The sequence below is a fragment of the Mugil cephalus genome, chromosome 19, assembly GCF_022458985.1.
Source record: "Mugil cephalus isolate CIBA_MC_2020 chromosome 19, CIBA_Mcephalus_1.1, whole genome shotgun sequence".
In the NCBI taxonomy this organism is placed as follows: Eukaryota; Metazoa; Chordata; class Actinopteri; order Mugiliformes; family Mugilidae; genus Mugil; species Mugil cephalus.
Genome location: NC_061788.1, coordinates 7,189,310 through 7,205,061, shown reverse-complemented (window position 1 = coordinate 7,205,061; position 15,752 = coordinate 7,189,310). Strand labels below are relative to the sequence as shown.

Here is a 15,752-nt window from a genome sequence, read left to right as displayed (position 1 = left end):
CCCTGAAACCCTGAGAATAAAATTTACACTCGATATAATGTACAACTAAATTAAACATGTGCCTCATCTTGATCCTTTTTTCTTCATTCTAACTGGGACAAACACAAAAGCGAAGCAGCCCCCATAATTCATATTCATACATATGCAATCCATGTTTCTTTTTTTTTTCTTTTTTTTCTTCCATGCTATCATCACTAGAGGGCACGTTGCCACTGCAATGACTCCTGCTGAGGTTATTTTGGAAACTGTCCTTCTGCTGAGAACAATTTCTGGAGTTTATCTGAAGCACCACCTCTGCCTACAGGAACACCTGGCTGAAAAGAAAAAAGAAAGTGACCTGTACCTGTGATGACTGTTCTGGACGACGCTTTTTCTCCTCAGCCACATGGATGTAGGATGTTGGCATCAGCAGCATAAATCCATGGGCACGAAACGCCTCGTGTCAACAGGCTGGTGCAATGGAGCATTATATTTACCATGGGTGTCACACACAAAATGAAGTGAAAGGAAACGATGGATTGATGGTTCAGACTCTCAGCTCATTTACTGTCTCCTGTCACTAAGAAAAGTGGTCACCTGAAATATGTTAAAGTCTGCAGTGTATAAATCCTGATAGGCAATCAGTCTGGCATCCAATAAGTTCGCGCTCATTAACCTACAGAATCCAAAATAAATAACATCGATTTATACAAAGCGCACGGGGAATGAAAACGGGATCAGCTCCAGAGTTCTGAAGACTATAGTGGTTGCTCGTCATTGAGGATTGTTAGGCCTTCTGGAACGACAGCTGCCATGAAAACAAGGTAATCAGTGATATCCACTTCAGTGCCAGTGTGCCAGTGTTACGGCACACGACAACAAGTAGTAACGGGGGCGGAAGGCAGGAAGTTTGCATGTTCTCCAGGTACTCCGGTTTCCTCCCACCCTTAATTGGTGATTCTAAATTGCAACCGTGACCCCCTTGTACTTAGGGCCCATTCCTGTTTGTATATTGCTTTTATACACTACTGTATATTTTTTATATAGTCTAACTTATCTATATATATTTCTTTATTTGCTAATATATACATCACACACACACACACACACTGAAGAACATATATGTTGTACACTTTATTTTAACTTTTTTATATGTTGCACCTCCTGTCTTTGCGTAATGAAGATGGCCCACGGTCTATCTATCTATCTATCTATCTATCTATCTATCTATCTATCTATCTATCTATCTATCCATCCATGGAGTGGTGGGCTGTCCCAAAACACGGACGTCCCCGCCCCGGCCCTCGTCCCATTGGCGGATCCCGGTGCCAAAGCCGGAGGGTCCTTCCTCGGAGCCGCGCCGGGATTGGTCGCCGGGCTGCGTGTGCGCAGGCTTCGCAGGCTGTCCGTTTGAATGTGCTGGGGACTGGAGAGGGGGGGATCATTTCCATGGACCATCTGTCTCGCTGGCTGCGCGCACAACAAAGAAGAAGAAGGACCCAGGATGGTTTTAGTACATGTTGGATATCTGGTTCTCCCCGTCTTCGGCTCAGTTAGAAATAGAGGTATGGCTAGCTTTGTGTTCTTTTGCCCTAACCCTTAACAAATCTCTTCTTTTAAAACCGTCGCACACGATGTAAACAGAGCTGACACCTGCTAGCTTAAATTAAAAAAAAAAAAAAAAAAAAAAAAAAGAGAGAGAGAGAAGAAGCGAGGAGCGGTGCGGGCAACTTTCGCCGTCTCGCCAGCTGTAAGCGCTAATTTACGCGAACGGAGACGCAGTAAAGAGACGCGAATATGTGGTATTTAGGTTGTTTCGGGGCCCGTAAACAGCCACCAAAAATAAAATACGACAGCTGTCAAATGGCAGCCCCCCCTCCTTCTCCACCTCCTCCTCCTCCTCCCTGCGTCCCTGCTTTTCTTTTATCCTCAGCTCCGTGTTGTGTTTACGTGCAAATCCGTGCGCTCGCCGCTAGCCGCTAACTACTCTCCCGGTAGATTTAACGCGTAGCTCCGCCTTAGCTAATATATATATAACTCCTTCAATATTTGTCTCTCTTTTTTCTTTTAATGTAGTCAAGAATCCGAATCCGACGAGACCGTCGTGGTGATATTGGTGGTGGTTGTCGGGGTGGTGGTGGTGGTGGAGGGGTTGATCATTTTTGCTCCCTTTGTGTGGATAGTTCATGTTTTGCGTTTAATCCCATTTTCAATTATGAAAGCTTCTTCCATTCAGCGTAATGGCCGTATTAGATCGTGGCTGGTCGTAAAATGGTGGCCCTTAAACATTTGAATATATATATAAATATATATATATATAAATATATAAATAAATAAAAGAAATAGAGCCCTCAGATATCCCTGCAGGTGAAAACGTGATCACCATTAAGGCGTTGAATTGGGCATCATCCTCCACTGCAGCAGGCTATCTGTGTTGATTATGTAATAATAATAATAATAATTATAGTGGTAATTTGTTTGTTAAAAAAAAACTACATGCAGTAGCACCAATGATTTCATTGTGCTTTTATTTGTGTTCTTTTTTCCTGTTCCATAGTATCGAGGCTGGCTCTACATTCCGCATTTCTCAGACCTTTGTCCCCCTCCATTGTGTAGCTAACGATCATCTGCTGCTGTCTGCCGTAGCCTCTGCCTGTTCTCTGCATCTAGCTGTATTGTGAACCCCTTCTTCCTCATTTCCTCTTTCCATCTGAAGACGACATTGGCATTACAAAAAAAAAGAAAAAAAAAACAAACAAAACAAAACAGAGTTCTCCCACTCATACCGTATCCTTCTGTGTAACCGACTAAAGAATAACACTTTCTGTAGCAAACAGTTTGTCTTTTTTTAAACTGTCATGTTGCTCTTTAGTGAATAACCCATTGTAGCGTTAGATTTTTATTTATTTATTTATTTTTACTACAGACTGTCATTGTGATTCTCCCATTCAGTGTGGATAGACTACATTCTGCTGTAAATTTCTGTAAAGTGGATACATTTTGATCCTTCCTTCCTTCCTTCCTCCTGCCCCCCCACCACACACTCCGAAGCAATTCGATTACAGCCAGGCTTGATCGAACTCTTTATTTTTATTTTTCAGTCTCCATCCCCGATTCTCTGCAAAAGGTGCATTGTACCAGCTTTTGTTGCCACCAAACCTTCCTGTTACCCTAATTGGCCGATGCCCTCAGACCAGAAATCACAGTAAATTTGCGTGGTGTTGTTTTCACCTGTGATGGTCCACTGCACCTGTTATAGTGGCGTCCAAATGCCTGCTCATAATCCTGTCCATGTGTCAGAGCCTTTGTTCCCGCTAGCTAAATTGATTTCGTAATAAATTGGCAGTTCTAATTCATCTTGCCATTTATTTATTTATCTTTTATTTTTTTTATTTTTTTTGAAAAACAACGCACAATCATGCGCAGCCTCCCCCCTCCTCCTCCTCCTCCTCTCCTCCTCCTTCTCCTCCTCCTCTCAAATCTGTCCTCGGGCGCCTCCAGAATGCTATCCATTTTACAGGGATGTGTATATCCTGCACTGCTGTAGAACTCCTCTTAGAGTCAAAATGTCTTTTTTATTCTTTGGTTGTGGTTCTTTCTTACCTTATGTTCTTGTATTAGATCCTAATGCATGGTCATTTTTATACTTTTTGTTTTTTCCACATTGAACAGCAGATTCCAATGTAATCTTTGTGTAGAGATGTCCCTGCTGTACTGAAATGTGCTGTAAGCATACACATCTACTCATTGGATGCTGCTTCTGTTCTGTTAACCCTACAGAGAGCATGGTCAGGCCTCGCCTTTGGTCTTTATTTGCATGGTATTATTATGGATATATTACTCTTATTATTACTATTATCACACAGTGCCAAACATACTAATATTTTCCAATAAAGACTGTAGTTTTCTTCCTAACCTTCAGTGTGCTTTTTGCTGATTTCCATGTGTTCCTCCCCTCCTCCCTCCACACTGTGCTGTCACTGAGACGGTCCCCTCACTCTATATGTGCTCTCATTTCTCAGCTGTCTCTTGACAGAGTTTCCTCGAGTCGCTGCTCTGCTTCCCTTTTCGGAGTGTAGGGGCAACCGAAACTTTCTCTCCATCTCAAAACAAAAGCATGTCTCTACTGAAACACACCGGCTTTGGTATCCCTCCTTGTGACACGCCGTCATTCTTTCCTAATCCATACACTACTTATGAGACAAAAAAACACGGCCTCCCTCACGTCCACTCATTGGTGTTCATTGGTGTTGAGAACCACTGCGAGCAGTGTGGATGAAATCACGGTATATTTATTGATAAATTAGCCCGAGAAGAAGATCTGTTCTTTTTTTTTTACTAATCAAGCAAACAAAATACCACAAAAAATTAAGGTACTTCAACACATGCAAAAACTCTTCGAAATCCAACATTTGACTAATATAGTGAAACATGATAAAGGTTAATAGATGCGATGGGTGACGCTGACTGACGAGTGTCTAAACCTGAAAGATTCTCCGAAGTCTCTCTTCATCACATGTAAATTAAAGCGAGAGCTGCATTCCTCTTTAGGCTGTGCCGTTCTGCACGCTGCTATTAAAGGAATGTGTGCTCTCTTTGTGACTGTTAGCCCGAGAAGATCAATACCACTCTCATGTCTGTATGAAAAATAGGAAGGTACGGCCAGCGGCCAATTAACTCCCTTCACACGACGACTGGAAACTGGGAATCGTGGCTTGGTTTGTTCGACAGTAACGAATACCACCTACCGGCTCTTCTCGCACTCATTAATTAAGGAAATAATGGATCAAAACATCAGTATGCTTTGTATATTTCTTCCTTATAAGTGCCCACATCAGAGGTTGTGTGTGTAAACTACACCGATAATGTTTTTTGCTGCATTTTATTGCAGTTTTCTCAAACCAAGACTAACCGTTTCACTCCGTTTCCAGTCTTTGTCGTAAGCTAAGCTAACTGGCGGCTGGCCGTGGCGTCACCTCAACGCACAGACATGAGAGTAAAGTGAATCACCCAAAATGTCCAGCTTGTTCCTTCCTTTCCTCTATGTGACGCACAACTGAAACGCAACCATTTAATCAGTGGAACTTGGTGTAAGGGCTGTAAGCTACGAGCCACTTATCTCCGTTAATTAGCAGAACAGGCCCTGACACATTTATAAATAAACTCTTAAATCACAAAGCAGCGGCACGTTGCTCCTTGCAGTTTTTAGTAAATTAACACATCATCTGGTTGCGCCCGTGTAGCTCGTGACAACGAAACCCCATAAGGCTCACATTAAAAGTGCAGATAAGGCTCTGAACATGTCATTAAATGAAGCGCTCACAATTTTCACTGGGAAAATAATTTCCCTCCACGGCGCCTACAGGCCGCAGTTAACTGCACGAGCGCCGTGGGTTCAGACCGAGGTCTCGTTTTTCCTTTTAAGGAAAGGTGTGCGGGTTTTTTCGACGTTGCATTAACACCTTATTTGAGAAGTTTATAAGTGGGGCAAACAGACTCAAGATCTCAAGTATTCACATTTTTTTTTGCACAGAGGTTTGAAGAGTTTTGACGTGTTGGACTCGCAGCTGAGCAGCAGTGGCTCAGGCCACTCGAGCCTTACATCTGTTCCCAAAGTCTGAAATAGTCAAGAGTTATTTCCGTGCACACGCAAGGTGTGTCTGAGAAACCTCTTCCACCGGCTACAGCAACTGACTTTTAAAATAACTCAACAGCTGTGTGTGTTCCCACGGGAGCGGGCCGACGCTAATGTCCCCCACTCCTAAACTCTGCGTTAATGGGGGACGTCCGCAGGTGTGGAGACGTGTCACATGACGGAAGACCACCGGACAGGCAGAGGACAGGATTACCATAGAGAGGAGGTGTGATTTGTAAAGCTGCAGTGATGGAAGCGGGGGGGGGGGGGGGGGGAGAGGATCCATGTCAGACTGCTGCAGTCGCTGGTGGGCGGGGCTTTACGGGCTGTCACTCACACAGGGACGCCATGCTGCAGCCACACTGTGAGGGGGGAGGGGCTGTCTGTGCACGAGCTCAGGGGTGAGGAAGAGAAGTGGATGGGAGTGTGGGCGGTTGGGCGCACTGGTGGGGGGTATGGGGGGGTCTGATCTGCACCAATCAGACATTTTTATGCCGGTGAAGTCGATGCGGAGACGCAACAATAACAGCATCAGGGGCCGTCGCTGCCGGCAGCCCTGCAATATGTCACGTATTAACGTCAGCCGTTCACGCTGTGGAAAGAGCCCAGAGACACATCATAATTTGATATTTACCCCGAGCTTCAGAGCCAGTCCAGCCTTACCGGGTCACGGGCTTCGTACAAACCCCACGCACTGCCTTTAACCAATCCAAAGCCACCCGTCTGCCATTTCTGCTCTACTTCCTCAGCCAAATGTGGTTTTCGGCTCGCTCGTGGCTCCCTGGGTTCAGTGCCCTTCCATGTCCTAAGGCTGTGTGCAACGACGCCAAGACCATGTAAAAAAATATGTCAATTTGACATCCTAGAAAACATAGCAAAAAGATAACAACAAACATCTCCCTGCACCTCTACATCTCACTAATCAGTTGATCTTGTGTGTTTATATGTTACTTATTGGTGTTAAGTTGGCTGCTACATTTACAGAGATCAGGTTGATTAGCTTTAGCTAGCTGCATTTTTATTTTTATTCCCCGTGATGTAAATTTCGATATAAAAATACAATCACAAACCATTAACCCACAGCCAAATCCTCCTCTCTTGCTCGTGGTCGACATGCAGTGTCACTCACGCATCACTGCTGAACAGATTCACTCTGCCTGATGGAGCTTGAAAATGCGCAAAACCCACCGCTCTTGCTCGTGGGCCACGCGGAGACGCAACACAGAGGTATTTTTTTTTTTATCCATCCATCCTCCAGACGCTGCCGTCCGCCTCCGGGTGCAGAGGCCTCCGGGGCCATAATGGAAAGCCGATGTCGTAATTGTCTGTCCCCGCCTCACCCTCCCTCCAGCCCTCATTTCTCTGAGCCCGGAGTAATTTGTATTGATTGTTTCGTGCAAGTCAACACGGGGGTGATTGGGTGGGACTACCACGCAAATCTCATATCTCCTCTCCTCCGCTGATGGGACGGGGGCATAATCTTTTGAGCCCACCGCACGACATTTGCCGTGGTGCCTTTTTAATGAAACCAAAAGAAAAAAAAGAAAACGTTTAATGTGTGCTCCTTTCAAATTTAGAGCCCAGATACATTAAGTTGATCAGGGACGGCCTCCGCAGGGCTGTTAGGTTGTTAATGAAGATACGTTTTCCTTCCTGCTGGCTGTAGTATGTCAAGTGAAGAGGGAAGCTGCTGGGTGCAATCTGCGGGTTTAGATGGTGCTCTGCTGGGGTGTCGGAGTCTGCGTCGTCCATCTGTTGTCACGTCTGTCTTGTCTCTTTCTGTGTCAGGTCTCTTTTATTTTTATGTGTGATTTTTTTTCTTTTTTTCATGTGAAAACCAGAAAGGACAGCTTTGTGTCTTGTCTGCGTGCTCTTGGGAGAGTAATCACGGGGGCTTATCCGGCTTGAATTTATTCCCCATAGGAGCTCACTTCACCAGGCATCAGCACAGCCATGCTACCTCCTGCCGACACTTTCACCTGGGCGCTCCCCAGGCGCCCATCTCGGCCGAGTTCCCTCTAGGACCCGCCAGCCAGCCCGCGCAGACAGGCCTGGCCCCCCACATGCCCCCCGCACACCACCCGCCCCTAACCGCCCTGCCTGCACCCCCCCAGTTCCAGGACGTGCCGGGGCCTTCATTCCTACCTCAGGCCTTACACCAGCAATACCTCATCCAGCAGCAGCTCCTTGAAGCGCAGCATCGCAGGATTCTGCCGCACTCCAGGTAGTAACGGCTCCGCGCACGGATGCACGTCCGCGCGCGCAGAAAAACTAACATTTTTTGTGTGATTGCAGAAGAACTCAGGAGCGTATTCCCCTGAACCCTCACCGACTGCGTTCAGGCTACGAGTACTCTCCCCCCCTCCACGTCCCCCAGCCAATGACACAGCAGCCTCGGTACCTGGCCGAAGGCACCGACTGGTGAGTCGCTGTCTGAGATTAACGAGGGTCCCGCAGAGCTGAGAAATTATCCTTCACTTCCGCGCCCATCTGTCCGTCTGTCACGTCGCCCAGCACGGGTGACAGTGTTGATCTAGCCGCACGTCTGTCTCTCTGCAGGGATCTCAGCGTAGACGCCGGCCTCCCTCACCACCAGTACCAGCTGCAGCAGCTCCCCCAGCACTATCAGCATTACCTGGCCTCCCCTCGAATGCACCACTTCCCCAGGAACACGTCCTCTACACAAGTGGTATGTGGGCCCTGCAGCCTCTACGCTATTTTCATCCCATAATTTCCACAGACGTTAAATCTAACGGGGTCAGCACGTCAGACAATGATCAATATGATTTGACCTCTAGAGTGTCATGATAATTCAATTCAATTCAGTTTTATTTATATAACGGGGGAGAGAGGGACACGTAGCAGTTAATGTGCTACATAGTAGCACAAGAGAATTGCTTGAGTGGTAATGGAGAAGAAATTAAATAAGAAATCAGAGGACAGGAGCTCGGTGCCAGAGAAAGGAGAGTAGAGGACATGTGGTTAGCGCCTATTGCAGCATAACTGTCAAAAAGGAAAGTCTTAAGCCTGACCTTAAGTATAGAGGGTGTCCGATAGCTGAAGGCTTTACCCTCAATTCTACTTTTTGAAATTCTAGCAACCACAAGTAGACCTGCACTTTGCGATCGAAGCGATCCGTTGGTATGCTAAGATGTGATTTTAAGGATTGCATGAGATGCCTATGGAATAAAGCTAACCGTGGGATAACAACAGCTGTAATATGATGAACAATCTTTGCTTTTTTAGGTTGTGCATGAAATCAGAAACTACCCATACCCCCAGTTGCATCTGTTGGCACTGCAAAGCCTGAACCCTTCGAGGCACGCCACCGCTGTGCGAGAAAGTTACGAGGTAAATCTGAAGCTCTCCTCCTCATCAGGCGGAGTTTGCTCAGTGCAAACATTTGAATTTCTACTCTTTGAGGACCCATTTATCGATTTAAGTCTTTTCCTGACCTTGAAAACAGCGGTTAATGAAGCCAGTCTTTCCCCGCGTCCTCTTAGTAGCTGCTCTTTTCTTAGTTTCTCTGTTTCCTTTAACTCAACCTCGACTGTCTGCGCAGGAGCTGTTGCAGCTGGAGGACCGGCTGGGGAGCGTCAGCAGAGGAGCCGTCCAGACAACCATAGAGAGATTCACCTTTCCACACAAATACAAGAAGGTGGGACAGATAACAGGAAGGGCACACGGGGACACGACCCATTCAACGCACTTGCCTTTTTCTGACCCGGCGTTGTTTTGTCTCCGTAATCTGACCTGCAAACAGAGGAAGCCCCTGCAGCTGAAGATTGGGGAGGAGGAGGAAACAGATGTGGACGAGAAGTGCACCATCTGTTTGTCCATGCTGGAGGATGGAGAGGACGTCAGGTGAGAAATACCCGACCAGTGGCTATGTGATAAATAAGCTACAGCCTGTAGTCTTAGCTTAGCATGAATCCGTTAGCTAAAATCATTGATTAGCACGTAATACGTCGAATGAACAAATGTAAAACTGCCAGTTTGATTTAGTTCTGAGGGAGTACGTCGTTGCACTGAGCATTTAAAGCCAACATTAAAACCACTGACAGGAGAAATAAATAACATTGACAGTTTTGTGGCAATTCCTGCTCTTTGTCTGGATGTTATGTACCACCAACCTAGACCAGACCAGACACCCACGCCCCATAGCGATTGACACAATCACATGCACAAAAATGATTTGTGTGATGATCCACAGAGGCCCCTCCCCTCAACACATAGAACCCAAAGCCCCCACTAACAACACTGTATTGCCAGACACCAGGGGACACCCTCAGAAGGTCTATGTCCATTCTCTGATGAGTCACAGCTGTTTTGGAGGCACAAGGGAGACCTACACAATATTAGGAAGGTGGTCATAATGTTATGCCTGATCGGTGTACATTTGCCCCTTGATTGCAGTTTTAGTTTTAATTGACTAAACATGAATGTTAATGAGGTTTAATCATGCTCCACTTCCACCTTTGCCCAGTCTTTATAACAAATCTAAAGCTAAAGATTTCGGTACCTGCATCTGCCTCAGTGTTGTGAGAAGCACAAAAAATTCTTCCTCCTTCTGCCTCAGTCAGTCCAGCCGTTGTCCGTGCCATCTGCACTGCGTTTCGTTAATTTCAGTAAAAGTAGTTGTTCAACATGTCTTAGCTCCGACACTAGCCGCTCAGTTTTGGTTGCTGCCGTTTAAAGTAAAGAGGGAAGAAACTTAAAGTAGCCACACAGAAATCTCACTGCCAGCTAGCATCTTAGTGACACAATTACACACAAGTACGTGGGGTCAGCTGCTGGAGGCTCTGACACAGAAGCACCAATCTAGCTTAAACGGAAGCTAATGTTTACCAAAATGTCCCTCTGTTCCTTTAAGCACTAAAGTAAGCACATTATCTGGGATGTGCATTTCAAAACAAGCCGGGGATTGAGTTTCAGGGAATAAGACCTGGACCCCGGGATGAGGAAAGAGGGTCAGTTTACGGCATATGGAGCCTCAGCTGTCTGAGAGGCGCGTGGGCCTGATGAGTCAACAGAAGTCACCTCTACACGACCGAAAGAACAAAATTAACCGTCTGCGCGTCTCGGAAGTCCTCGCGCATAACTGTGCGCCGCCCAGGTGAATCAACACTGACCACGTGTCCTCTCTCCATCTTTCCCATAGGAGATTGCCCTGCATGCATCTCTTCCACCAGGGCTGCGTGGACCAATGGCTGGCCACCAGCAGGAAGTGTCCAATCTGTCGAGTTGACATCGAAACACAGCTGAACCCTGACAGCTGATGAGATTCGAGCCGTCGTGATTCAATCACCCTCCTGCTTTCTTCCACCCCGGCTCGCCGGCCCTCCCCCCACCACCACCACCACCACGTTGGGTGCTTTGCCAAATGTCTCCGGACTTCATGTGACGTCACCACCGCCCTTCTGACTCACGCTTTTCTGAGCCAAGCCAGGACAACTAACTGCACGAGAGGCTGCGAAAAAAGGACTCTCTTTCTTATAGAAGCACATCCCTCTGGAAGCAAAAGACACGCAGACACATAGTCATGTACACAGGGTTTACTCGTAGCTTGCTGGTCATAAGTGGGGTGTTGTTGCTGTTGTGGTGTTGTACTGTAGGTAGCCCCGGGCTGTGTAGCATGTCCTCAAAGCCATGACTTAATGTCCTGAGAGCGGAAAAAACGCATAACCCCACACTGAGCTGGCTACTCTTCTGCCCTTTCTCTCTTTCTATATACATACATATACATATATATATATATATATAAATATATATATTTCTCTCTTTTCAAACACATGTCAATCAAGATGAATATTCTGCCACACAGGAGAAAGCGTTAACAGAAACTAAATGCTCTGATGCCATGTTTACCTAAAGATCATTTGTGGTCGTAGTAGAGTAGCAGTAACCAACAAGTGATATGTGATGCGGCGCCTTCGCCTCCTCGGGGCCCCGAGCACCAGGCTAGCTGAGTGTTTTAATTCTATCATGCAGCTTTGACATTTTCGCAATACAAGTTTGTACATTTACCTTGGGTTGGTGTCAAGTGAGATGGTGTCGTGTGAGTAGGCGTCGTTCACTGCCGCGGAAACCCCAGTGACTGAGCTGTTCTGTGTTTAAAATTTAGGTAGAAAGTGTATTTTCTTTTTTTTTTTTTTACCAAAATGTTCACGGTGTAGCTTGAATCAGCACATAGGTTTTATGTGTGTGTGTGTGTGTGTCTGTGCGTGTGTGACTTAAAGAATGTGTCTAACAAATGCGCGGATGTCGAACATGCAAATGCGTTTCGAGGCCTAGACTTTTAATTCACTGTAGGTTAATAGCATGGCCACTGGAGTGCTTGTACAAACAACACAAAGCCAAAAAGAGAAAGGGGTGGGAAAAAAAATAAAAAAAAGAGGAAACTATCATGCACTGCACAGCGAGGAGGGAGGATTTAGCTGCCCCTTGTTCTTGCATTTTTATCTGGCTTAGGGCCAGTGGAGGAACAGTGCGTACTAACTAAAAAAAAAAAAGAAAAATGCATGTTTCATTGTGGACTTGGGCTGTTAGCTTTGGTAGCGTTACTTCAATTTACAAAGGTACAGAGACGCCTGTGCATGACTTAGTTAATCTGAGCTGTGACTATCTTCTCAACACTAACGAAACAAAAAAAAAAAAGTCGGTCAGCGGCTGCTTCCCTGACTCGTAGCGCGTGTTCATCCCGTCCCCCTTCGGTGGCAACGATGGGATCCTCCTTTTGATGTTTACCTTAATGCCTAAAGAACAAGCACATGTGATAGTTATAGCAACAAATGTTTTTTTTTTATTATTCTTATTATTTTTTTCCCTCGCACCTGGTTTATATTTAGGTATAGATTCATGCAGTGTTTCAGCAGGGGAGAGGAGCTGCTTGCGTATTGATCTCGTGTATTCGTGTGACAGACCTCCCCTCCGTGGTTGCTATGCTGGTTGCTATGCTGTATTGCTAGAACATGTTAGGACGTGGTGCGACGGAGGCAGCCTCCCTCTCACAGTGCACACAGACGCGAGGCGACACAACAGACAGCAGGAAAACATTCAGGCTGTTAAAACACTCACTACCGCCACCAGTTCCTTGTATCTTTTTCTTCTTTTTTCTTTTACCCTTTGTGTCGGCTTTGTCACTCCAGTTCCACGGAGCTGTGTGATAAAGGAAGCCTTTAGGACCCTCACTGTCCTACGCACTGTGATAGCAAAGGATAAGACTTTTGCTCCCCCCCGGGAGACTCTCGGAGCCTCGTGGGCCGAGGATCGAGGATGACTTCTCCATTTGTCGTGTGCACTGCCAGTGTTGACACTGCCTCCTCCTGTAGTGGAGTCATCTGTGAAGAAGTTTTCATAGTTTACACAGGGTGTTGTCAGTTGAGATGCCTTAAGTATTTAACAATCATAATTTATTACTAACTGTAGATATTGTGGGTATGTATTTAATTTTATATAGTTTTTTTTTTTTTTGAAGTGGGGGGGCGAATCATAATTTATTTATTTAGAAATAACACAAAAAAAATGCTATGAAAAAAAACTATTACCTCATTTTTGCATTGTTTTAAATGGGAATGCTTTGCATGCAGTTGTACCTTTTGGAACACTAAAAGTAAAAAAAAAAAAAAAAAAAAATTAGCCCTGCTGTTTGGTCTCCACAAGCTGGCTGTGCGATGTTTACTGTCCAAGGCTGAGCTACTGAGCCCGCTCCGTCTATCTCTATCTTTTTCTCTTGTCTCTATCTCTCTCTCTCATGTGGTGCTGTGGATCTTGGTTACATTCCATTCAATGCAATTTCTCCCCCCTTCCTTCCCCCCGACTCCCCACGCTGTGATGTAGTGGACAAACTGCAATGAAGTGGTTTTTAGTTTGTGACTTTTGTTTTTGTTTTTTCGTTTTGCACTCACTCGTTTAAAAATGGGAACCCTCTCACTGGCAAAAAAAAAAAAAAAAAAAAAAATTTAAACTGACAACTGGCTTTTATTTTTTACGCTCTCACAATGCACTATGGGTCTTAACGAAGCATGTTCCTTCCTTCGCTTTAACTCTTTGTATCTTTCGGTTTCCAGCTCTCCGGTGTTTCTCTTCAGTTCTTTTTTCAAAGTAGTTTGTAGACATAACAAGTGCCTCGCTTTAAGTGTTAGGAGATATTTCCATATTACTAAAAAAGAAAAAAAAAAAACAAAAAAAAAAACATTAACAACAATCGGTCCATGAAGCCACCATGCCTTATGGGTTGCGTGATTACTTAAAGGGAAAGGGACACGAAGGAGCCGAGACAACATTTGACTGGTGTCTATAAAAGCCATTATAATCAAAAATTCAAGTCAAACTGTCCAAAAACAGCTGCTGGTTTTGTAGTACCGATACATTGCATATTGTGGAAATAGTTCCAACTATAAAGAGGCATGTCTTCACTGTGGGCTTTACCAGGACAGTTAATATCTCTTTTTGTGTTTCCGTTTCATTTGTCCGTCTGTCCCCACCTCTCTGGACCTTTCCTTTCACAAAAGGAAAGCCTTTAAAGCACAACCTTTTCTTAAAAAAGAGGAAAAAAAAGAAAAGAAAAAAGAAAAAAAATGCATGTTTTCTCAGGTTTTCAATATAGTCTCAATGGTTTAATAGTATATGGTGAAAATATATACAAAGAATATAAAACAATAAAATATTAATTTTGTTGCTGCTTGAATCTGAAAAACAAAACTGAAGAGAAAATAATCCCAAAAAGTGCCAGTGAAAGGGCTGCCGCCATCCTCGTACGAAAACCTGCTGTTTAGCTGTGACTGCGCAATGTTTTTTCACTATAGGATATTTTATCTGAAGATAGAACTATTTATCATTAATATTAAAGCAATAGCGCATTAATGGTGGTGAGTGTGTTTGACGACGAAATGGATGAGCATATTATGGGTAAATGTTAGATTCACATTTGGTGGGATTTTGTACTTTATTTATTATTACGACTAATAATAATGATCTCAAAAAGTTGCATTGCTAAACCCAAACAGTTTTTTTTTCTTTTTTTTTTTGGTTTCTCTTTGTTTCTTTGTTTTTTTAATTTGATTTCATGGCTTGTATATTATCCTTTTATATGTGCTCTTTTTGTAATAAACTGGGTAAAATGCTCGTTTTTTTGTGTGCTGTATTTTGGTTCCCATATCTGAAAAGAAGCTACTTCACATTTAGATTCAATGTGCATCAACTCATACCTGATTATTTTAAGTATATATATATATATAAATGTAAAAATGTGTGCAGGTGTGCAGTTAAGCTAACAATAATTTTGCACCAAAAGAAAAAGATATAACCAGTCAGCCATAACATTATGACCACTGAAAGGTGAACACTGGTTATCTTGCTGTCATGGCGCCTGTCATTAGGTGGGACATGTTTGGCAGCTTTGTCCTAAAAGCTGGCCTCTGTGGCCTCTTTCAGCAGAATAATGCTCCCTACCACAAAGCAAAATGGTTTAACAGTCAGTACGTTTACATGCATGTGAAAAAAACAAATTACTGCCTTAATCCGACTGTAACTGGACAATTGAAGCGCATGTAAACGCATTGCTTCGAATAATATCGACGTTCTCCTTATCCGATTAAGACACCCAGATAATGTGATCAGATTTTTCCCATTATGTACACCTTAATCAGACTTTAACTAGACAACGCGTGTGTGGATGCTCAACAGCCGCTGTGCTGGCGTATGACCCCAGAACAAAAACATCCAAGAGAGAAAGGTGTACCAAATCTGCTCGGGCTACCAAATCATTTCAATGAGTATCCAGTGCTTGTAGATACATTTACTATATGTTCGGCTACGTTTGGCTCCATTTGGCTCAGGCTACAAGATCAGCTCCTTTAATTTAATGTATTTATTTTTCACAATATGTTTGGATTTTATCCCTAAAAAGATTAAATAATAATACAGCTTTTATCAATTTATCCAAATAATAAATGGACAAAACAAAACCGCTAAATTACTGTGCTTCAACAACAACAACAACCGCTAACCGCTAAAACTGCTAGCCTGTTTTCCACTTACACTTCTACTTCTTCCTTTTGTCCAACCAATTACAAAATGCGATGTCACCATCCCTAACCACTATATGACGTCATCTGGAAGCAACGGATACCCGAGC

The 15,752-nt window shown here is 44.3% G+C and overlaps 1 protein-coding gene across 2 annotated transcripts; it reads left to right on the top strand.

The window, feature by feature from the left end:
* The first annotated feature begins 1,317 nt into the window (after positions 1-1,317).
* On the top strand, positions 1,318-14,740 carry rnf165a (ring finger protein 165a). 2 transcript variants are annotated; one of them, XM_047570248.1, is made up of 8 exons: positions 1,318-1,544; positions 7,538-7,838; positions 7,913-8,035; positions 8,174-8,303; positions 8,861-8,965; positions 9,177-9,272; positions 9,378-9,478; positions 10,776-14,740. In XM_047570248.1, the coding sequence occupies exons 1-8, from the start codon at positions 1,394-1,396 to the stop codon at positions 10,891-10,893; spliced, it is 1,125 nt and encodes a 374-aa protein (XP_047426204.1). In that variant the 5' UTR covers positions 1,318-1,393; the 3' UTR covers positions 10,894-14,740. The 2 variants fall into 2 exon arrangements, with proteins under 2 accessions (XP_047426204.1, XP_047426203.1); XM_047570247.1 differs by having other exon boundaries at positions 1,320-1,544; positions 7,910-8,035.
* Positions 14,741-15,752: the final 1,012 nt, after the last annotated feature.